This window comes from Hesperophylax consimilis, chromosome 20 (genome assembly GCF_061612785.1).
Source record: "Hesperophylax consimilis isolate HC1 chromosome 20, BYU_Hcon_1.0, whole genome shotgun sequence".
Taxonomy (NCBI): Eukaryota; Metazoa; Arthropoda; class Insecta; order Trichoptera; family Limnephilidae; genus Hesperophylax; species Hesperophylax consimilis.
The window spans coordinates 1,420,807-1,445,508 of NC_142855.1; the positions used below are offsets into that span (position 1 = coordinate 1,420,807).

Sequence of the window (24,702 nt, forward strand, 5' to 3'; positions counted from 1 at the left end):
GTTAAGTAAAATGAAGTAAAGGAACAGGTGACACGAAGATAGAAGATGGAGACTCTGCAGCAAGAATCCCAGGTGGTGAAGAAACTGGTCCAGCTGCTGCAGCGAAAGAGTCCACCGCGTCCACCAACAGTGCCAGCACGAGGTTCGTCATCCGTTCAGGTATGTGTCTGCTGCTAATAAAGCGCTGACACACTATCCTCTCACAGATACCAGACCTTGGCCGCACCGCTGTGACGTTCTACGAAGATAGAAGATGGAGATGAGATGAGGTACATTCAGAAATTAGGAACGTTGTATCAAAGAACGAGAGGTTAGTACCTGTATTTAACAACGGGTTCGGGTCCTTCTTTCAGTTGGTGGAGATAGACAGGATATTATATGATGACTGGAAGATTAAGCGTTGCCAAGCATTCTTTTTTAATCCCAAAAGTACCGTATTTTTGCTTTCAATTACGAAATGACACCCACAAACTAACGTATTTCTTGCTGCTTCTCGCTAGCACCGGATTATCGAATCCGTCTGAGCAACCTTTAACACAACACGGCATTAATTTATCACCTTGAAGAATTCTAGCACGCAACATTATTTTTAGATGGGTTAGACGATTTTAAAAATTCAAAATATTTACGCTAAAAACTTCAACTGACTTCGACTTCCGAAATGGCGTCTTGGAAATTACCGTTAATTTTTATCGCAGCATAACACATGCTTAGCTTCTCTTTCTGTTACACAAGTCGCTATGGTAGAGAGCGAGAGATCACACTACAATTTTTGCTCTGAGCCAATGAGATCTGAGCTTTCAGCCACAACAGCTTTGTATATAAGAATTTGGGTTGGGAATAACTCCTCCCATCAGGGTTACAAGGTCAGACGGGAGTTGTACGCCCCTGGGCGGCGGGAAGTGAAATGTCGGATTGATAATAGACAAAAGGGCGAAAAAATTCGTGTTTTCTTGAGTGCCTATTCCGGTAGATACTTTATTCGGTGTGATAATATATTTCAAATGATAAAACATCTCCATCACTACACAAAATACATTATTTGTAATTCTTAAAACAGAATTATGTTTTTAAAACTGATGAAATTATTGGATTTGCTTATCAAATTAAAAAACGTTTTTATTGAGGTTCCATGCATTTCCAACATTTTTCACTATAACCGATGAAAAAATTCAACACAAACGACGTCAAAACCAAGTATTAAACTTCTGTAATACGCTTCTACCGCGAAAGCTTCAGATTTAATAAACTATCTAATTGATTGCTTTGTATGTAAAACCAGAACCGTAATTAATCTTAAATAAGCCCATGTAATCTCGTGTATCCTCGCTTACTTGGTTGTGTTGGGTAGATCAATAATTAAATAAACATTCCGTATATATTCCTGTTCAGTGTTGCTAAAACCTTGTAAACTCTTTGTAGGTTTCGATGAATAGCTCATTTGTCATCCACCATATTTAGAGAGAGGGTCGCTCTCCCAGAGAGTTAGTTCGGAAACAGTTTAACTATAGAACATGTTAAACATGTGGGCAAAGTAGCATCATCAAAATAACCTCGTGTTACCAAAACTTGCATATTGTATTCATAAGCGCTACAAAATAAAATAAAACTCGAATGAAAATATAAATGATAGTTTATACAATAAAAGATAAAAATTTGATTAAGACCACTTTAATTTTAATTGTACTCTACCGATTTCGGAAGCACCCTTCCTTCGTCAGGATATTATCAAAACTGTTTTAATATTCTCCTGATGAAGGAAGGGTGCTTCCGAAACCGGTAGAGTACAATTAATAATAAAGTGGTCTAAAACAAATTTATATCTTTTATTGTTAATTATGACCAGCCACAAAGTAAATGCTTATTACAAATATGTGATAGTTTATAGTCTATGACTATAATTTTGTCTATGAATTATCATTATAACCTAAAAATTATCGCTGACGCATGCTTTTGTTGTTGCATCCTCTTTTTAAACTCTAATTCTATATAATATTCCTTACGCTGTTTTCCTAACGCAGTTAAATGTATCATCGCTTGTGTTAGTTATTGGTAAGTTCTAACGCTGATATTTTCTACAAATCCACAACTGCGATATTCTTCGCGTAAACATGTGAACCTGAACCTGTGTGAACACGCGAACCGCCGTTTGTATTTGGTTTATTCCTTTTTATTTAGGTACAATATTTTACATTTATTAGTAAAATTTAGTAATGTTGGCCTCACTGGGTGGCTTACCCGTGCTGAGTCCTCAAAAGGCCTCCTTTCCCACAGTAAAACAGGTTGTGTATACGCGCAATGTCAGGCCCACGACACAATCCGACTTTATAAATCCGGATGGTGAGTAGGCAAAACCACCGACTTAATTATTAATACACCGTTTTCGGTATAATAATAATTCTGTCGGCGCCACTTTGGACGGAATGGAAAAAAACGCGAATAAAGTGGTTTTCGCCAATGTTAATTTTTTAATATTTATATTTTTTTTAGTGTAGTACAATAGTTTCTGCATTTTATGTGTTAATTTAAATATATCAATAGGGCTTGATGGAAGTTTGGTAACGCTGCAAAGTGTGTCGTTAGTTGGATGTTCGTCATCGCGATTTTCAGTTCACTCCTACGCGTGAGCAGAGACGGTTGTGTAATAAGTGACGTTTGGATATATTTATAAAAGTTTGTTATGGCTGAAATTCCTCATGGTAGTCTTAATTTAATTTACTAAACTATATATCAATCTTTGATTATATAAATGTCTAGATAGAGTGTCGCACTGTTATTCCGACAGAAAGAACAGGCCAGATTTGAAATACTTGTGTGCGTGTCACGCACACAAGTATACGCAACTTATATCGTTGACGTAAGCGCTTAACGTCACTGTAGGCGTATTGAGTGATACCAGCTCCCAAAGTATATCCCAAAAAAGTTGGGAAAAAATATGTTTCGATTTTGCGGGACCTATAATTCGTTTAATTTTGAATTCATTTAAGTAAGATAGTTTTCTATATACATATAATGATAAAAATGAAAAGAAAATCATTGTTAAAAGAGATTTATTTTTATTTGATTATTTTTAACAAATAAACAAGAAATACGGAAAATAAGAAAGATACATTCCTAGACGCTGCCAAATGGCCGGCAGGTATCGCTGTGTCTAAATTTTTTTTTTTATTATTTACTAGATTCTTATATTTCTTAAAGAGATGAATCATTTAAATTTACTGAATTTAAAGTTAATGTTCTTTATAAATAGAACGGCGTCATTTGCGCCTTGCAATTTTTACCTTATGTGGGTATTTTAATTTGAAGAACAGGCAACCCTGTAAACAATGCGTCAAAATATGGCGTTGTCAAGACGATTGTAAGACTAAATTACACTATTAAAACTGAATTGTTTCTTTAACTAAATGGTTATTATATGGCTTTGAAAAGGTAACTTACCTATGATAGGTAACATTTTTAGTTATTTTCAATCGTCCTTTGTAATTTCTGCACACTGTTATAGCGCAAATCGTCATTTTCAAATGTCACACAACACGTGTTTACCGCACAGCGATAGTTTCGCAACTGAGCGGACTGAACGAGCTTATCAGCCAACAGTTGGCTGATATTTTTTTTGGCGTTTCGTCGCTCGAACGCTCAATCTAGACATTTATATAATCAAAGATATCAATATATCATGTGTGTGAGATTTGAACTAACATCTAATTTTACACTATTTTTGAATTTTTTTGCTGTTAAAATGCATATTTCAATTTCCATTTAGAAACAAAACATCGTTTTTTCCCATTTATGAATATATAAGTATTGTAGACTGAAGTCTCACCTTTAATGTCATATATAAATTGTGATCATCTTTTGTCCTTCCTTCAACAATTTTGTTATTTTCAGGAAGGCCTATATGCATTCCCCGGAGAGAATTATTCTAGGCATTAAAAGAACGGGGTATATTAAATGCCACTTCTGTGAAATCAAAAGAGTTTTTAATTAATTACGTAACACAAAAATACCACATAGCGGCAGGTTCTAACATTTTGAGCCCTACATTTTACAAAAACATTCAGAATTTTTCACTACAATTAATGAAGAAATTTCTACATAAGAGTATATTAATATTTTTACTTAAAAATAGATATAATTCATTTATAAGATAAAAAAAATATTGCACTGATATTTAGCCAGCAAACAATTAATTCGTGTTTTTTCTTCATTCCGTCCACTGTGGCGGTTCAAAATGTTGGTGCGAGCTACCTTAACTTATGACGCCATATGACGTTTTTGTTGAGTAACGTTTGAACTGTCAATTTTGACGTCTACTTTTTTAAGATTTTTTTTACCAAGGCAATGATTGAAATTGACGACGATTCTCTCAACCGATTTGAATCGTCTTATCTTCAATGTCAGTAGTATATCCTAATTTGAAAATATTTTTACAGTAGATTCCATTGCTTGGGAAAATATTAAAACCTAAAAATAATTTTCATATCTCATACACATTGAAGTTCCGTTAAAAAAACGTTCAGTTTTGGGAAGTTTCAGACATATGTTTTGTGCACAGCAGAGCCATGGATCAACTTAATCCAGAGAATGTATCCATCAAGACGGAACCAGTGCCCCGGGAAGACAATGGAGGTGAAATGCCTTATACGGATATGGATTTCGACCTCCCAGATGTAAAGAAGGAATGTTTGCAGAATGCGGAGAGTGCTCGGACAGCCAGTAAGTTGCGTTGCACATTACTTTTGAAATATAGGTTGTTAAATACTGATGTTCGGAATCCTTGTCCGTTTTGAAATATTGCACAGACAGGATATAATATACTTGTTCATAACGTCCTCTCTTGCTGTACCTATATAAGTATTACAGCAATCTTTTAACTTATACTCACAAATCACATGTTGCAATCTTACCTTATTTGGGATATAATAAAGTTCAATTAATTACAACGCACTAAAAACACAATATTGATGCAATAAAGCATTATTCCATTGGCTGCAAATAACAAAACGCCGTACTGAAGGTGCTCAAGAGTAAACGTTTTATCCTTCTTGAAGGATCACTCTTGAAGTTGACATCTGCGGTCCTTCATATTCAAATCCCATCCTACTTAAATTATATACGACGATAGTTAATAACTATCTACCTTTGGTAAACACCTTATTAAAAATAATAGAGAAATCAGGTTAATGACTTATATATATAAAGATAACCAGTTTGACTTACGAGAGAATATGGGAACCGGTGATGAAGCATTACAAATGATCACCTCAGTTGTAGAAGCTCTAGATGTTGACAAAAATGCAATGGCTGTCTTTTTACACTTGTCCAACGCATTTGACACTGAATCCCATGGCTTACTCCTATAATAACTGAGCTCAATGGATATTGTTAATTAAGCTTTAGTGTATTGGGTCAGAACTTAGATTGGAAGTAGATCACAGAGAGTAACAGTAAATGGTCACATTAGTTCAAAAAAATAAATTGTATATTGTGTTCCTCAGGGTAGTGTTTTAGTTCGAATTTTATATTTGTTAGATATTAAAGACATTTCACCATTATTAAAGGCACTTCCCCTCAAACCTTAAACTAGGTATCGTTTTTCCTTTACATAAAACAGGAAACAAGACAGACATAAATAATTACCGACCAATAACCCTACTAACAAGCCTATCGAAAGTATTTGAAAAAGCCATCAACTCACAGCTGGTAAGATTCCTCGTGAGCCATAAACTGAACTCAGAAAATCAATACGGGTTTCAAGAAAATAAGAGTACCTCGGACGCTATTGCCGCTGTCACAGATTTTATTGTTAAAAGCCTATATAAAAGAAAAAAATGTATTTCAATCTTCTTAGACCTTTCCAAAGCCTTTGATACAATATCACGCAATAAATTAATGAACAAACTTGAACAAATCGGTATTACGGGAAACGAACTTAACATTTTTAAAAGCTACCAATAGACGCCAGCAACAAGTTAAAATAAATAACAAACTTAGCAACACTTGTTCATGTAACTACGGTATACCACAAGGTAGTATATTAGGTCCGTATCTGTTCCTGTTCTATATAAACGACTTTATGCAACATTAATGTTCAGGGGAAAATCGTTAGTTTTGCCGATGACACCGTCTTATAAAAAAGCTGAAACGGACATAAGTATTAGGGTGGAACACTTTTATATTATTTTTTTTTATAATCAGCGTATTAAACACTATATAAACAATATAATAAATAAGTATAAGATATTATGCATTATATGATAAAATAAAATAAGATTTTAATTAATAAAATGATAAAATAAAAGAAGATTTAAATTAATAAAATCATTTATTTCAAAAGGAAACACACGTTCAGAAAGTTATGTTGGTATGAATAACTTCATTTTTTATAGCAAAATCCCCTTTCGGCTCAAAGTTTGGCATGAGTTTTCGAGATGCTTATTTAGATTTTATGAATCCCTCTCGTCTTATCTTGTCGAATACACTTAGAGCAGCTTCTGTCACAACTTTTACACATATTTCCACAGCCTGGGCGTGGCAAGGCAGTCTCATAAACTTCAACACTGTATCTTCTCCATTTTCAATAAGATCTTGTAACTTTTTTTGTTATTTATTTTTGGGGTGTTATGCCGTGTTGCGCTAACTCCTTATTTAGCCAACGTTTCGGACAGCAGTGTCCATCATCAGGGCAGATGTGTTATTTGAGGTTGTGGTGAAATGTGAGCTTAACAATCGGTCAAAGCATCTAGCATCAGGAAAGAGGATTGGTCTAAGCTTTTTGTAAAAGCCTCTAGAACTCCTGCCCTGTACGGTCTCCCAAAAAAACATAAAAAGGACATCCCAATGAGACCGATTGTCAGCGCTATTGGTACTCCTACATACAAACATTCCCAATACCTCTCGAGATTACTGCAGATGCAAACTGGAAAAACCGAATCGTGGATTAAGGATTCAACAGATCTGATTAGTAAGCTTAAGAAAGTTAAGACTGAGGAAGGAGATATTCTGGTCAGCTTTGACGTCGTGTCTCTTTTCACAAATGTGCCTCTAGAAGACTCCATGACAATGCTCAGGGAAATATATGAGGAAGACATGAGGAAGGGCTTCTCTGTAATAAATCAGGAGAGCAGGATCCATTTATGACAGCAGTAGCCATTTCTTGTAAATATTTCTGGTCTGTACTGAGATCTGTGGATATTTGTGGAGGTAGTTCACCTTCCATCTTCTTAAAGTTGGCCAACGGCAGCGTCTCGCATATCTCTAATTCTTTACTAATTTGACCTGCAATTGATTTAGGTCCTGCAGTAGGGCCATACAATTAGGTAAACAAATGCCTCAATGGTAACTCATTGGCGCGTAAGAGACAAATTATCCATTGCATTGGTCGAGATAGTCTGTTTTCCAAAAGACGAATCACGCCTCAAACTTTCCCTGCATTTGTGTTTGTTCCATCACAGCCAACAGCCATGTTACCCTCTAGTGATATCTTTTCATTCGTTAAATAGCTGTGGATAGCTCTTTCAATATTTCTTGCACTGCCCGATGTTGGAACCCCTTACCTAACATATACAGTACCTGGTTCTTTTCAAAGAAATTTTCTTAAATCACTCTAAGCCCCATCGATCTTTTTAAAACAGTTTTAGCCGTCTTGTCTTTCCTTCCATCGACATATAGTGTATGAATTTCTGTTACTCTTTCCTCGGTTAAAATTTGCTCGCGTACTTGCTGTCTTATTCTTCATAGTTTCATCCTAATTTATCTGTACTCAAATATAAATAATTACTACCAAAAAAGTTCAAATACACGATATACTCGAAGCAACAACAAAAACTTACTAAAAACACCGATAACGCATACTACGTTTGGTCAACGAAACTCTCGGTAGTTTGCGACAAGACACTACAATATTCTTCCAGACATTATAAAATAATGTGATTCACAAAAAAAACAAAATAATGTAAAAACTTGGATCAAAAATAAGAAGAGGGCCTTTACCGGTGCATTCACCCAAATTCGCAGTTATTGAAGTCACCACTCTATGGAGCGTATACATCCTAATACAAGTATGGGTATCCTCAACACAGGCTAGCCTAGTGTCGCGGTATTTGAGAAATCTCAACTAACTGCAAGTGCAGTCACAATTTAGCTTGATCAACACCTGTAAACCTTAAACATGACCAAAACAAAATATATTACTTTTAGCATTTCCTCTGTAAATCAGCCATATTTGGACCGTTCCTAAAAAAACATGGTTTTATGCAGGAGTGTATTTGTCAACCTTTAGAAAGTGTAGACATTATCAAATATCTCGGCTTGATAATTGGCCATCTAAAATGGAACAATCAAAATACGAAATATTCTATGTAATCCATCTATGTATGTGTTATGTACTTAACTTATTTGATTGAATATAATTGTAAAGCTGCTCATCTCGACGCAGGAATTCACTGGTAAGATGAGCAGCGGAGGAATTTTTTATTCTTATCTTACACCAATGTAAGTCTATATCGCATTATTCTATATAGGGATATAAACTTACATTGGACAGGTTTTATTCCTCATTTTCCTCAACGATATGACAAATCGCTTAGACGATGTCGAGGTATTGCTTTTCGCTAGTGACATCACCACACAATACTCGACACAGTATGTATAAGCGCAACTACACTGTCCAATTTCCGGTACAGCGGTTTCACACATGGGAAACTAATACATGGGTGATACTGACATGTTTTACCTTTGGTGCATGTTTTTTTTTATAATTTATTCTTCATAATTAACTTAACTTTATATTAAACTTTACACTTGACACCGTAAATTATACTTATACCTTACACTTTATACTTAACTTTATATTTTATCCATAAACTAAATATGCTGTATATTTTGTACCTTGTAGCTTTAAGTACTTAACTTCCTTATACTTTTAACTATATTTTTATATTTATGTTTATGGCACATGTCGTGCCGTTTGTATTTCAATAAATAAATAAATGTTTTGTTAGCTTAGTGAATTTCGTGGGTTATATTATAGACCTTCTTTGTAAATCTGACTGATCATAAATGTTTTGTGTCTTGCAATTTGATTTTTATTTTTATTTCTTTCTCATGTTCAAAAAATTATCATTTTAAAATTTGAGAACCCCGTAAAAAGCCCCGCGGGCGTTAAATTAATGTATAAATATATCACATACAATTTGTTTTTTTGTTTTTACAGGTAGCATTAATGCGAAAAATGTTTCAAATAAGGCAGAACTAGAACAACAAGAAGAATATGGTGGGGGGATTCCATATATGGAAATTGAAATTGACCTGCCAGATATTAAAAAGGAATGCTTAGGTCACTTTGATAGAATTACCCAGACAACAGGTAAAACCGATTTTCTCTGTTACAATGAAGAATTCGTGCATTTTATTTATTTTAATGTTATTTGATTTAACTTTGTTTACACTAAAAACGTTATATTCCTAATCTTTTTCTGATTTATTGACAGATCTGAAGATGCAACCCGTTAAAAAAGGATTCTCCTGTTCCCATTGTAACTACTCCTGCTTTCACAAGTCAAACTTAGGACTTCACTTGCGCATCCATTCTGGAGAAAAACCCTTTTCATGTGCCCATTGCAGTTATTCATGTTTTCAAAAGCGATCTTTGAAGTTACACATGATGACTCACAGTGGAAAAAAATCTTTTTCGTGCTCTGACTGTCATTATTCATGTTTTGTAAAGGCTTATTTGACGCGACACATGCTGATTCATAGTGGAAAAAAACTTTTTTCATGCTCTTACTGTAATAATTCATTTTCTCAAAAAAGATATTTGACGGTACACAAGATGACTCACAGTGGAGAAAAACCCTTTTCATGCTCTGACTGTAGTTATTCATCTTTCCAAAAGGTATCTTTGAAGTTACACATGATGACTCACAATGGAGAAAAACCTTTTTCATGCTCTGACTGTAGTTATTCATGTTCTGTAAAACGTAGTTTGACTAGACACATGATGATTCATAGTGAAGAAAAACCTTTGTCATGCCCTGACTGTAGTTATTCATGTTCTGAAAAGCGATCTTTGAAGTTACACATGATGACTCATATTGGAGAAAAACCTTTTTCATGCTCTGACTGTAGTTATTCATGTTCTGAAAAGCTAACTTTGAAGTTACACATGATGGCTCACAGTAGAGAAAAACCTTTTTCATGCTCTGACTGTAGTTATTTATGTTCTGAAAGGCGATCTTTGAATTTACACATGATGACTCACAGTGGAGAAAAACCTTTTTCGTGCTCTGACTGTAGTTATTCACGTTCTCTTAAAGGTAAATTGACGAGACACATGATGACTCATAGTGGAGAAAAACCTTTTTCATGCTCTGACTGTAGTTATTCATGTTCTGTAAAATGTAGTTTGACGAGACACATGATGACTCATAGTGGAGAAAAACCTTTTTCATGCTCTGACTGTAATTATTCATTTTCTCAAAAAAGATATTTGACCGTACACAAGATGACTCACAGTGGAATAAAACCCTTTTCATGCTCTGACTGTAATTATTCATTTTCTCAAAAAAGATATTTGACCGTACACAAGATGACTCACAGTGGAAAAAACCCTTTTCATGCTCTGACTGTAGTTATTCATCTTCTCAAAAGGTATCTTTGAAGTTACACATGATGAATCACAGTGGAGAAAAACCTTTTTCATGCTTTCACTGTAGTTATTCATGTTCTGTAAAAGGTAGTTTGACGAGACACATGATGACTCACAGTGTAGAAAACCTTTTTCATGTCCCGACTGTAACTAGACATGTTCTCTGAAGGGAAATATGTATTGACATATGCTGACTCACAGTGGAAATAACTCATATTGATTAATGTTTAAGTATTCATCTTCACGAAAGTGTACCTTTATAAGACACATTTGGACTCCTTCACAGAAAACCTTTCTCTAAACTAGCGATTATGAATCTTAGATCTGACTTTCCCACTGGACGTGGAATGCCACTCAACATAATCTACTATGTACTTATTTGATAAAAAAGTGCCTACTATGGACGATAGAAATGAACCATGGAATTCGAAAATGGAAACCATAAAAATCGTAAATAAAATCTCACTTAAAAATGTACATCTTAATCCATAGATCACACAGAACGTTATAAACTTCATGAGAAAAAGAGATGACTTACATAAGATATTTTTCGATATCCATAAGTTTTACATACGCTTAGATACAATAAAAATAATAATCACGTCCGTTGCAATAAAATATCCATCTAAAGAACTTATCAACCTCTAACAAACCTAATCAATCTGTCCATAACTGAAAGTGCATTCCCCACAACTCTCAAAAATACCTTTTTAATAGCAATATTTCAACAAGGGTGTAAAAATGATAGATTACTATCGACTTATAAACATACTCTATACATTTTTTAAAATATTTGAGAAATTATTAAAAAAAAAACACTTTTTCTTCTTGGAAGTTTATAAAAAAAATATCGGAAACAGAATAGTATTGGTGAGAATTGGTAGGTATGTCAAATACAACTCGTAACTTTCGAAAATGCAACATCACAAGCGTACAAGCCTACATTATTTTTAATATACATCAGTGATATCTGTAAGCTAAGAATGAGAGGAAAAATCATTAGTTTTGCTCATAATACAATAATTTTATTAAACGAAAGATAATGGATAATTACTAGGTCGCCTGCGAATGTGGATCACATTACAATACATTCCCTCCTAGTTAATGTCTATAAAAAAACATCCGACATTTTCAGTAACAGCCAGAGAACAGCGGTCGGATGACATCAATCTCAAATTACATTTGTGCAAAGGAATCTATTAACATAATCAAGGTTTCTCATGCCTCTTTATCACTATAGCACACTCCAAAAGCACCAAAAATTTTGAATGTAATTGATGATAATCTCCGATTGAACACGCACGTTGACGTTATTACAAAAAACTAACCTGGTACATATACTTCTTTGGAAACATCTGTAATATCCTCAACAGAAACGGCATTTCAAATGTATTCTACGCTTTGTGTCAATCACTAATAGAGTACGGGATAGCTGGTTGGGGGTCTGTCTCGAGCATTCGCACAGAACGGCTCAGCATAGCCCAAAAAGATACTGAAGAAATATTCAAAAATCTTTCAAGTCTTTATAAAAACAATGTTATATTTCAACAAAAACTTTATAAAAACAATGTTATATTTAAACAAAAATATGAAGAAAATAACTACACACCGCCGCAGAATAGGAAGCGCTTTTCAGGAACTAACTTTGAATTTATACTTGTATATACTTACGTCATGTACAAACTTTGCTTTTAAAACTTATTTTTAAAAAAAACGTAATAGTTCTAACATGAATATTATTTTTTCTTTCATATTAATTATTGTTCACAGTTATTAAACAGATACCTAAGCTACTAATGACAACTGTAGTTTGATAATAACTGTTATTTATGGTTTTGTACAGTTCGTTTGTACATCAATGAAAAATAATTTATTATATTTCATTAATAAGTGATTTAAAAAAAAAACTCTTGTTTTTTGTAATTTCATATTTTCTTACATTTTCTACTTTAAACCTATGTAAATAGCTCATGTTGTGCCTTGTGTTTTTTTTATTAATAAATGTTTTAATAATTATAAAATTGCACTTCTCAATTGACAATTCGGAAGAGTGAAATGCTCCCAGAATTGGTTTATTTACTTTTAAACTAGCTGACGTATATCCGGCGTTACTCGACATTTCCCTTGCTTCAATTAATTTAATATCTATTTATTATATATAAACTTACCGGAAGAAATTCTCTAAACGATAGTGAACACTAAGGTGGAGTGAAATTTTTTTTGAGAATTTTGAAATCGGCACAGTTGGGAAAGATGCTCCATATATTAACAATTACAACAAAAATAATAAAAAATATATATTCACAATACCTGGGCATCGCCAAAACTTAATAATTTATCATTTTCATGATTTTACCTTAGGATTTATAGCTCATATACGCGAAATAAAACACACAAAAAATTTGTATTTTACCATTTATTTTATAGATAATACATTCGTATATTGTTAGAATGGAACAAATAGTGGAAATAAAAAATGTATATATATTATTTACCGCATTGAAAAACTTGAAAATTACAAAAGTTTCTATGAACGGTACTGCATTTTGGTGTTAAAAACAGGCATAAGGTGTCGTGACTCTAACCTTGTTTTTATTAATCCATCTCGCCTCAAGGGTCCACAATCAACGGCTGAGGCTTCTGTTACAATTTTCACACATCTCTCTGTAGCTTGAAAATTCTTTATCATTGGTAGTATGACATTCTCAATTATCGTGTGATCGGTAATGGCTTGTAAAATTGTCTCGTCACTTACAAATTTGGTTAGTGGTGGCTCGGTTATATTTTCCCACTTCATAACATCAATATAATCATCTGCTGAAAAATCTAAAACAGGCAATTTGAAGGTACGAATAAAGTCTGATTGCATTTTCATTTGCCGAGCTTTCAATATTCTTCTCAACGCCAACTCTCTTACGTATTTTCGGTTGTCGTTTAAAATGGCTAACAATATATTTTCGTGATTCCCAAAAAAGCCAATACGCTGGATTACTGGATCAATAATATCTTTTAAATCACTGGGCAAATACCGTGAAAGCACTATTGTTTCGTGTAAATGCCTTGCACCGGAAATACATAATGGTTCGGTCTTAATGTTGAACCACATAGGTGCGTAAACTGTTAATACAAAAGTCGTTAAAGTTACCATATTTTTTTATGGTTTTAGGGTAGAAATGCAAAGCCGAAGAATCCGATTCGCTGTAGTGAGCCACCTGGATTTTACAATTTTACCGGGATTTGATTTTGATAAATTTTCATTGCAGAATACGGAGTCAATAGTTTTACACATTTTCAGTAGATACAGCTGATCTGTACTTAAATCTTGTGTTATTTTTCATAATTGGTAATGAACATTGAATGATTTTAAATTTTACGACAGGAAGTTGTTCATACTTACTTAAAGATTTACCAATAATTCCAGTGAAATTTTGCGGTCCAGTCGTGGTTCCGTCGATGTTCTCAAAGAGATGTCGCAAAATGAGTTCGTTTGCTTGTAATTGACAGGCAATCCACTGTAAAGGCCGTTTGAGATGTGATTCAAGGCGCCGAATAACCCCTCCTTTGTACCCCGTATTAACTGCAGTTCCGTCGCATCCAATTGCAACAATTTTTTCTAAAGCAATATCTTTCGAAGGCAGTAATGAAATAATTCCATTACTTATTGCTTCAGATTTTCCGGTTTTTAATGAAATGTGTCCCATGTACTCGCTACCTGGTTCTTTTACTAAACTAACGTGTTTTTCAGTTATTAATTTTCGCCGGTTGTCCTCCATGCTTAAAGTTTTGTCGCTATTCTTGGGCTTCACTTTGGTTTGTCGGCTTCCTCTGTAGCACGGATTTTCTCCAAGACTATCAAAATATTAGCGACTTTATTTCAGGAACTCATAATTTGGCCAACCACACCTGATATAAGAGCTCAGCTACCAATATCCTTCAGGGCTAGGTATGGCAATGTTCAGTCCATAATAGACTGTCTAGAAATACAAATAGCCCTCAAATCCGATTCACCAATCCATGTGTTGGTCAGAGTATAAAGGATGTAATACACACCAGATGGTCTGGTTTCATGTGGCTATGGTGGTCGTGCGTCTGATGCTATTATTACAGAGGACTGCGGTTATTTGTCATGTCTGAGACCATATTTTGCAGCAGATGGACTGCGAACTGATTCGCCCACCGAGTGTTTTTGCGAATGTTCAGTCTAGCCACGAAGAAGTAAAGCAGTCCAAAAGGATTGCCGCATTGCGCATTCACGTAGAGCGCGTCATAAGTAGAATAAGAGAATTCCAAATGCTCAGAATGCATGCAAGTACTGACCATAATCATATTCCCGTAATTGATTACACTATTATTGTAGTATGTGGTCTTATTAACCTGCAAGGGTTACTCATTAAAATGTAATATTTAAAGCAACTGTTGTTATTATTTGTGTGAGACCCTCTGTGCAGGTGTTATATGATTAGTACATCTGCACTGATGTATTCCTTGCCGTGGGTAATGAAAGTGACCCTGATATATCACTAGGTTTGTCCATGGTGACCGTGAAGTATCTTGTAATCAATGATCAATTGATGTCAGTTATCTGAAATTTTTCAATACACAAAGATTGATCTCGCAATATTTGGTCAGAGTATTGGCACATTGCTAGTCAATCTAAGGGAGCCTGCTATGCCTCAATACAAAGGACTATTTCATCAAACCCGTGGTTTCAACAATTACCCCATTTCTCAAAAAAATGACTCATTCGAATGAGGATGGACATTGTTCCGTTTCTTCTCATCTTTTTAAAATTCACGTGACTCCCCAGATTCTGTGGACTAAAAATGTAGATCACATGGTTGTCCCTCTCTAAACAAATATCTTCTCTTTCATCGATTTTCTCCCCCTAATTCAACATCTCATCTATTCAACGTCTGAATTTGAACACAATCTTCAATATAATTTTGAAATCAGCCAATGTAAACAAAATCTATAAATAGTATAAAATAAAGTCGTTTTCTGCGTCTGTCTGATTGTGCGCTTAGTTCTTCTAAACTACGCAACGGATTTTGATAGGGTTTTCATGATCATTCAGGTTTATATATATATATATATATATATATATATATATATATATATATATATATATATATATATATATATATATATATATATATATAACATGTATATTGTACTTATATAAAGTAGAGAAAAGTCGATGTTTTGTAATCAAGTCGTAAAAAAATATTTTTCGGGCGCTTACATTGTTAATACTGGATAAACCTTATGTGATACATCAAAATAATGTTATACGGAATTGTATATATTGAAAAGGACTACGAAAAAGTCTACGATGATATAAGTCTATCTCCTAAGCTGTTTGTTTTCGGACTTCGGACCCTTCAAGATGTGCCCAGGAGATTGGTGAAGTCATCAAATCGGCGATGGATGGCTTCATACAATCGACTACTAAAGAAACTGGTGTGGGCTCAAAGCCGTGGTTCAGTCGACAATGCTCCGAAGCAGTCCGACGAAAAAACGCGGCTTACCGAGCCTACAACACATCTCGAACGCCCGAAAGCAGATCAGCATACAACAAATCGGCAAAGGAATGCAAGAGAATCATCAATAGGTAAAAATTCGAACACGACCTGCAGATCAGCAAAAAGCTGGCTGCCTGCCCGCATGGCAGCAGAGCATTCTGGTCGCTTGCGGGCTCAATAGGTCGAAATTTTTGCAAACCCAGTTTGCCACCTCTTACCAGACCTGACGGCTCACTAGCAAACACCGCCACCGAAAAGGCTAACCTATTAGGGAAAATGTTTGCGGAAAACTCGACCCTCGACGACGGGGGTGCTGTTTCGCCGTCGGTTCCTCACTGCGGCTTCTATATGAAAAAGCTGAGGATCCGGCATCGGGATGTACTCCACGTCATACGGGGGCTCGATGTTAACAAAGCTAGTGGACCTGATGGAATACCTGCCCTGGTATTGCAGAGGTGTGCTGCGGAAATAGTTCCAGTTTTGACAAAGCTCTTCAAAATGTCTCTGAAGTGTGGCACTGTGCCCTCTGGTTGGAAAAAGCGGTAATTCACCCTATTCCCAAGAAAGGTGACCGCTCCAACCCGGCCAACTACCGCCCCATAACGATCACATCAGTTCTGTCCAAAGTAATGGAACGTGTGATCAACGACAAACTGCTCACATACCTCGAGAAGAACAAAATTATCAACGACCGTCAATACGGATTCCGGCGGAACCGCTCGTGCGGTGATCTTCTCGCGTATGTGACGCATGTTTGGGGGCGGTGCCTGGAACGTCACGGTGAGACCCAAACGGTCGCACTAGACATATCCAAGGCCTTTGACCGGGTCTGGCACCGAGGACTTGTCAACAAATTGCATTCTTACGGACTTCCCGCATCCCTGTGTACGTGGATTGCTGACTTTTTAAGGGATGGGTCGATTCAGGCGGTTGCTGACGGTTTCACCTCTTCCTCGCACTCCATAAATGCTGGCGTCCCACAGGGATCGGTTCTGTCTCCGACTTTGTTTTTGTTGCACATCAATGACCTTTTGACATGTGCACCGATTCATTGTTACGCGGATGACAGTACAATTCATGATAGCTTTTTGTTTGACAAGCTTCCAAAGGGCACACAAACTCCAACGGCTCGGAGGGCTTTGAAGCAGAGAATGGACGGTTATCTCGAGAGTATTTCCTCCTGAGGTAAAAATAATCTCGTCGAATATGTTTCAAAGACCCAATCCTGTATGATTACGTCTAAAAGGGATCCAAATGATAATCTAGTCTCCTTCAACGGAAGCAATCTTCCGAACAGGCCTTCCATTGATATGCTTGGTGTAACTATAAGTGACCAGCTCAGGTACGGGGGCTCCATCGAAGCCAGAGTAAAGTTGGCCTCTCAGAAGCTGGGCGTACTGTACAGGCCCCGCAGATACTTTAATAGTACACAACTGCTCACCCTGTACAAATCGCAAGTGCGCCCTACTGTCGAATTTGGCAGCCATCTCTGGTCTGGAGCCCCAAAATACCTGAAAAAACCCTTGACTCTGTGCAGAAACGGGCGGTCCGTTTGATAGATTCCCCAATCTTAACAAACGGACTGCAATCTTTAGAGCACAGGCGTCAGGTAGGTATGCTGTCCTTGTTCTATCGGTATTACAATGGAAGATGCTCTGAGGAACTAGCGTCATTGATCCCTTCGGCACCGGTGCGTAGTCGGGATACACGCCAAACGCGCGCCCAACATTTGTACACAGTTGACACTTGTCACTTGAGAACGGGTCGCTTCTACGATTCGTTCTTAAGTTCAACAGCTCGGCTGTGGAACGAACTGCCGGCCTCTGTGTTTCCTCCCTCCTACAACATGGGACTCTTCAAGACCCATTTTCACTCCTTCCTCTCCAAAAAAAGACCCTCCACACAGCATCCCCAAAGATGACATAGGACCCGAGGGAAATTATTTTCTTCAGGGCCTCCTGTGTGGAGTAAATATAAAAAAATAAAAAAAAATCTCCTAAGGATAAACATTAGCAACGCCGGATACACGTCAGCTAATTAATATATAAATTCACATTCTTTCTCTCCATAATAGGGTACATGCAGTATATGCAATAAAGTGTTTTCAATGCATGTAATACATGTAAAAAATATAACTAAACTCGAATATCGTACTTAAAACTCTCGAAAAAGTTATTTAATTTATTAATCCACTTATTAAGTTGTATAGAAATTCAAATATCGATAACGAGACATGATTGGCTAGCGAATTGTGACGTCACAACACACTCACGTGTCCCACTTCAAGTTGTTTTTGTTCCAGTTGCTTGTTGCCACTTTTTGCTTGTTGAAGTTGTTGAATCAGTTTGATTTTGATAGTCGTAATCAATCCTAAACCCATTTGTTTGTATATAACATATATTTTAAATACATACTTTCATGACAGACAGTGGTTTTCTACAAGGACAGTCTGATAATTTGCTAAAAATCGACGCGATTATGATGGCAGTTTTCTTTTCGCAAATTGATTTTTTTAGTGCAGAAATGCGAGGCGTTAAAGTTTTACGGTAAGTAAATCACTATTATGATGAGTATGTAATGTTTCATGATATATATTGGATTTTCAAATAATACTTTAATTAAAATAATACGTTTTTTATCAGTATTTACTTTTTCTAGTAAAATTTGACAGTTGTAAAACCTAACCTCCACATGTTTGAAACTGACTTTCAGTAAAGTATAATATTTAGGTGTGTGAAATAGTACAAAGATATATTGTGCCTTATAATAATTAATGTAATTATAATTTGTAGATCCTGCAGAGAGAGTTACGGAGACAAGGCCATCGGTTAAGTCCAAGTGAAACGTATTGGTGCCACTTGCACTGTGAAGGCCCGGGTAACTCCAGAGCACAGAGTCCGCACGAAGGCATATTCTGTAATTTTGGTATGCAACGAAGCAGAAGAAGAAATCGAGTCCTGCAAATGTGAAGATTGACCGGCATCACAAGGTTGGTGAAAGAGAAGAGCCTTCTACTCGTATTTTTGTTTGTTAATTCATTTGTGTCCCTCTTTTCAACATTACATAGCTGGCTATAATACTAATTATTGTTATTGTTTTAGGCGGTTGCAAACATGTGGTAACGTTATTATCGTGATTGCACCGAAGAAGCGAAGACCCTCCAAAAACATCCACTCAGTGTTACTGGAAGCGGTCTAAGATGGCTGCTATAGGAACAACAATGAAATTTATAAAGGCGAGCGATTTAGGGAAAGCTGCTCCTGCTGCTCTGCCGCATCGAGCTTGGTGTACGAGACATTCAGCTGGTGAAATATTTTATCCACTCAATGGTGATCGAAAACCTTTCCATACACAATATGATTTGTAATTTTCTGTCCAATAATGTGGGATCAACATCAAAAGATTTTTTTAAATATTGCCAACAAAATATGGACACCGTTGCCTGTCAAAGGGCAGCTCAGATGACTGTTGGGCAGTCAAACTGTCCATTGTGGCACAACTTGAGGTACGCTAGAATGACCGCATCTAAAGAGCAGCTAAGATGACTGTTGGGCAGTCAAACTGTCCATTGTGGCACAACTTGAGGTACGCTAGAATTACCGCATCTAAAGCGGTGCTCATTGCCAGCCAAACCATGGAAGGCTCACTCGTTGACAGCATTCTCGGTGCTAAACTAATATAAACTAAGTTTCTTAGGCGTGGCAGAGTTCTAGAGGCTGAAGTGTTGAAATAAGTGGAGAAAATAAGTGCGGCCTGATTTTTTCTAATCAGTATCCATTTTTTGGAGCTTCTCCAGATGCAGTAGGAGAAAACTACATTGTAGAAGTGAAATGTCCAAGAAGCGATACAGCTTTAAGAAGATACTTCACGGTCACCATGGACAAACCTAGTGATATATCAGGGTCACTTTCATTACCCACGGTAAGGAATACATCAGTGCAGATGTACTAATCATATAACACCTGCACAGAGGGTCTCACACAAATAATAACAACAGTTGCTTTATATATTACATTTTAATGAGTAACCCTTGCAGGTTAATGAGACCACATACTACATTAATAGTGTAATCAATTACGGGAATATGATTATGGTCAGTACTTGCATGCGTTCTGAGCATTTGGAATTCTCTAATTCTACTTATTATTTTTTTTTATTTAAGTTTTAATCCAGCAGGACTGGGAGGATAGTGCAATCCCAGTCTGCCATATTACATGAAATAAAACAGGGAAACAATAAAATACAGTAAAAAAAATATATAAAAATGGAAATAAGATAAAACAAAAAAATATATAAAAAAAATAAAAATATTAGGCAGGTACCTAAATATAAAATTAAAATATAAATCAAAAATAAAATAGTCATATAAATACAATAAAAAGCAATCGGATTAAGTTTAATTAAGCCGTCCATCGGGGAGGTCGCCGCATCATCTGCATCCATCGCTCATTGAGTGGGGAACTGAGCCACTCGGATGCAGCCACAACGATGATGTTGGTTGACTTTGTTATGACGCGCTCTACGTGAATGCGCACTCCTTTTGGACTGCTTTACTTCTTCGCGGCTAGACTATTCGCTATTCGCAAAAACACTCGGTGGGCGAATCAGTTCGCAGTCCATCTGCTGCAAAATATGGTCTCAGGCATGACAAATAACCGCAGTCCTCTATAATAATAGCATCAGACGCACGACCACCATAGCCACATGAAACCAGACCATCTGGTGTGTATTACATCCTTTATACTCTGACCAACACATGGATTGGTGATTTGAGGGCTTTTCTATTTGTATTTCTAGACAGTCTATTATGGACTGAACATTGCCATACCTAGCCAAGAAGGATATTGGTAGCTGAGCTCTTATATCAGGTGTGGTTGGCCAAATTATGAGTTCCTGAAATAAAGTCGCTAATATGTTGATAGTCTTGGAGAAAATCCGTGCTACAGAGGAAGCCGACAAACCAAAGTGAAGCCCAAAAATAGCGAACGAATCATTAATACATGAATTGTTTCTGTAGGTGTTTTGGCAACTACAATAGAAATAACATTTGATTCCTAAACAGACTTTCTCTCTATGACAAGCATGAAAGATTTAGGAATAGTCAGATTTAAGTCCAGTATCAATCTCGGACAATTGTTACTGTCCGAGTATGCAGAGGGAGTGTAATCTGAATCATTGTCCTCGGAACCAATGGACATAATATCTATATTATGATGAGTAGGCTCACAGTAGCCACCTTTTGCAGAAACAGACTTTGTGGGTGAGAACTTCAATGGTGAGCATGCCGTGTTTGTCATTGTTGGCACGGTTGAAGTAGACTTGCTTCTGTAGGTAACACGACAGCGAATATCTGCTTGTACCGCCTTATTAACCATTTTACAACTGCTATCAGCAGCTTCTGGAAGGTAGAGAATGGCTGTTGAAGTGGATGGCTCCGAGAGAAGACTATCTGCTGTAGATGTTGAGGGCTCTGGGTCCAATGGTGCGTTCCTCGTGGGCTCCCCCATTATCACCGCGTCTTGAATTAACCTGGCACGCAATCTTTTTTGTCCTGTTTGCCTTAGGCTTGGTAAAACTTTTTTTTGACAGGCAAAAATATGTGGGATCACATTTTTTTTCAATCTCATTTTGCATCCCATCATTTGGACTTCCATATAATTTTCTAAATCCTCAATTAAAGAATGCCTAATAATAATTGAAAATATCTTGGAAAAATGTAATATCAATCCGGTAATAAGAAAAGAGTTATTCCAGCTCATAAAAATCTGCGTAGATACAAATTATTTCCTTTTCAATGATATCTATTACCAACAACATGATGGTCTCCCCATGGGGTCACCATTAAGTCCACTTCTAGCGGAGATATTTATGGATTATATTGAAAATATAATTCTTAAATCTCCCTTAGCTAAACATATAGTATATTATGTCCGATACGTAGACGACATCCTTATATGTTGGAATGGTACCAACCGACAGTTAGATATCTTTACTAATTGGGCCAACACCGTTAATAATAAAATCTGCTTCACAGTTGAACATGAGATTGAAGGTAAAATAAACTTTTTAGATCTGACAATTGGTAAAAGTAATAATAAACATACCTTTGAAATATTTAGAAATCCAACTTTTACAGATACAACAATAAATTCAAATTCAAATCATCCTTGGTCCCATAAATTATCAGCTTACCATTCAATGGTACATAGACTCATTAACATTCCCTTAGACAATAAAGCTTATGTAAAAGAAAAGGAAACGATAAAAACGATCGCGATTAATAACGGCTATGAGGCAAATAACATTGAAAAATAATAAAATATAAGAAATATAAAAATAAAATCAATTTAATATATCCGGTAAATAACAAAAATATAGAAAAATTTGCATGTCTCGAATTCCTCGGCCCAATATCTGAAAAAAATTGCAAAAGAAATTAAAAAATGTGGTTTAAATATAGCTTTTCGAACAAACAATAATTTAGGAACAAGCCTTAAAAACTCTAAAAGTAAAATCCCTATACTCAATAACAGTGGCATATATGAATTAAAATGTGACCACGCCGATTGTAACGCCACTTACATCGGACAAACGGGGAGGGCATTCTCAACTAGATAACTCAAAGAACATATACGATGTTATAATAATAAAAACACATCCTCAAAATTCGCAGAACATCTCTTGGTGAATAATCATACCCCACTTAACAACAAGGGTCCTAAACCATTGCATATAGAAAAAAAGGGCATTAGATTAAATTAACTTGAACAATTAGAAATCAATAAACGAACGAATAACCCAAACTTAACACTAATTAATAAAGTACGGATAATAATTTACTCACCACTTCTCAGTATTTTCACAAAACCCAAGCAGTATAATGCACCCAAATAATTCATAGCAATAAAGTCATTAGTAAATAATTAAGAACTCATTACCATTTACTGAGGGGAAAACATAGATTGGTTTAACAAACAATAGATCATATTGTCATCGGTGTAACCAGTAATAAATCAATGTATGCACCTTCAAAATTTACATTTGAAATAGTTTAAATACGTCGTCTCAATGTGGACTAACCACAGTTTGAAAATGGCCTTGTAAGCCGAAACAGCTGTCACAATAATAAAAAACTAAAACACTTGCAGAACTTAATAATAATATTATCAAATTTAATCTAAATTAAATTTATAAAAAAATTAAATGGAGTTCTACGAATTAAACACAAAAACAATAAATAATAAAATAAAAAAAATAAAAAAAAAATATTTGTTTATTGTGAATTACAGTCACAGTTACCAAAAACATTTTACATGGAAGAAAATGACATTATTAAAATAATGACTTAATATAAAATTACAAAATAATAATAAATATAGGTACAAAATATTGTTTTCAAATTTAACTGTATCTTTTGTATTGTAACACGATTGTTAAGAGATTTCTTAACATATAACCTGAAATGACATTATTATGATAAAATATACTATTGTTAAACTATATTGTCTAATTTGTACCCAATATAATCCACTACCCATCAGGATGAATAAGGCTTTTCTTTCAAAACATATATTTGCGTAAAAATTTTATAAGCACTTTGAAATTTTCCACAAGGCTTAACGTCGTTAAAAATATTACAATTAGTCTCAGTTTATGGCAGATTTTATTTTAGAATATACATTTCACATAAATGAATTTAGCTACTTACATTGAAATGATCTTCACAGCAAGAATGACGAGATTTAGCAGAAAGAACACCATTTTTTTAATGCACCTTTTGATCGCGTAGCACCACTTTTTACGCATAATAACATCATTTGGGATATGTATAAATAATTTGTTCGGTGTCGAAGATGTTGTATTTGTACACTTTGGTACTATACAGTATTTATACACGGTGTTTGCGGACATTTTCTTCGAAAAACAAATGATCAACTGAAGACTGACTACTGGATCCTAAAGCGCGACAATGGCAGCTGTCAAACAAGAGGTGTGTTGTGACGTCACAAGCCAAAACCGTGCGAAAGAAGTCGTTTTGGCCCTAATTTGAAATGTGAATATTCAAAACGTTGTTGAAAGATTATTCCTATCGTAAAAAAAAATTGTTTGAATATTTTAGTTTGTAATTTTTTTCTTTAATTTTTGGTAAAATAAAAAAGTGATTGTACCCTATTTAACAACTTATGTAAATATAGTTTAAAACACACGCAATAAGAAAAATAAATAAGAATAAAATTTCTAATATTGAAATACAAGGTGTTCCTTTCAAAGAGAATGAAAACTTACCTAAAATAGTTCACAATATATTGGAAACAATAAAATGCGAAACTGAATTACCTAAAATAGCAAACACATATAGAATTAAAAATAGAAACCCATTAAGTAAAAATCCAGGGATAGTAGTTTCTTTTCAAAACAAAGAAAGTAAGGACAATATTATAACCCAGAAAAGAAAATATGGTACTTTGTACCCAAAAAATATAAATTTTTCTGAAGATTATAAAAACATTGTTTACATTAATGAAAAATTGT

The 24,702-nt window shown here is 35.3% G+C and overlaps 1 protein-coding gene across 1 annotated transcript; it reads left to right on the forward strand.

Moving 5' to 3' along the window:
- The first annotated feature begins 1,935 nt into the window (after nucleotides 1-1,935).
- Nucleotides 1,936-19,012, forward strand: LOC149413881 (uncharacterized). Its single transcript, XM_089643905.1, has 5 exons — nucleotides 1,936-2,052; nucleotides 4,559-4,716; nucleotides 9,215-9,367; nucleotides 9,492-9,611; nucleotides 18,963-19,012. Exons 2-5 carry the CDS (start codon nucleotides 4,563-4,565, stop codon nucleotides 19,010-19,012), a joined length of 477 nt encoding a protein of 158 aa, XP_089500031.1. The 5' UTR covers nucleotides 1,936-2,052; nucleotides 4,559-4,562.
- The last annotated feature ends 5,690 nt before the right edge of the window (nucleotides 19,013-24,702 follow it).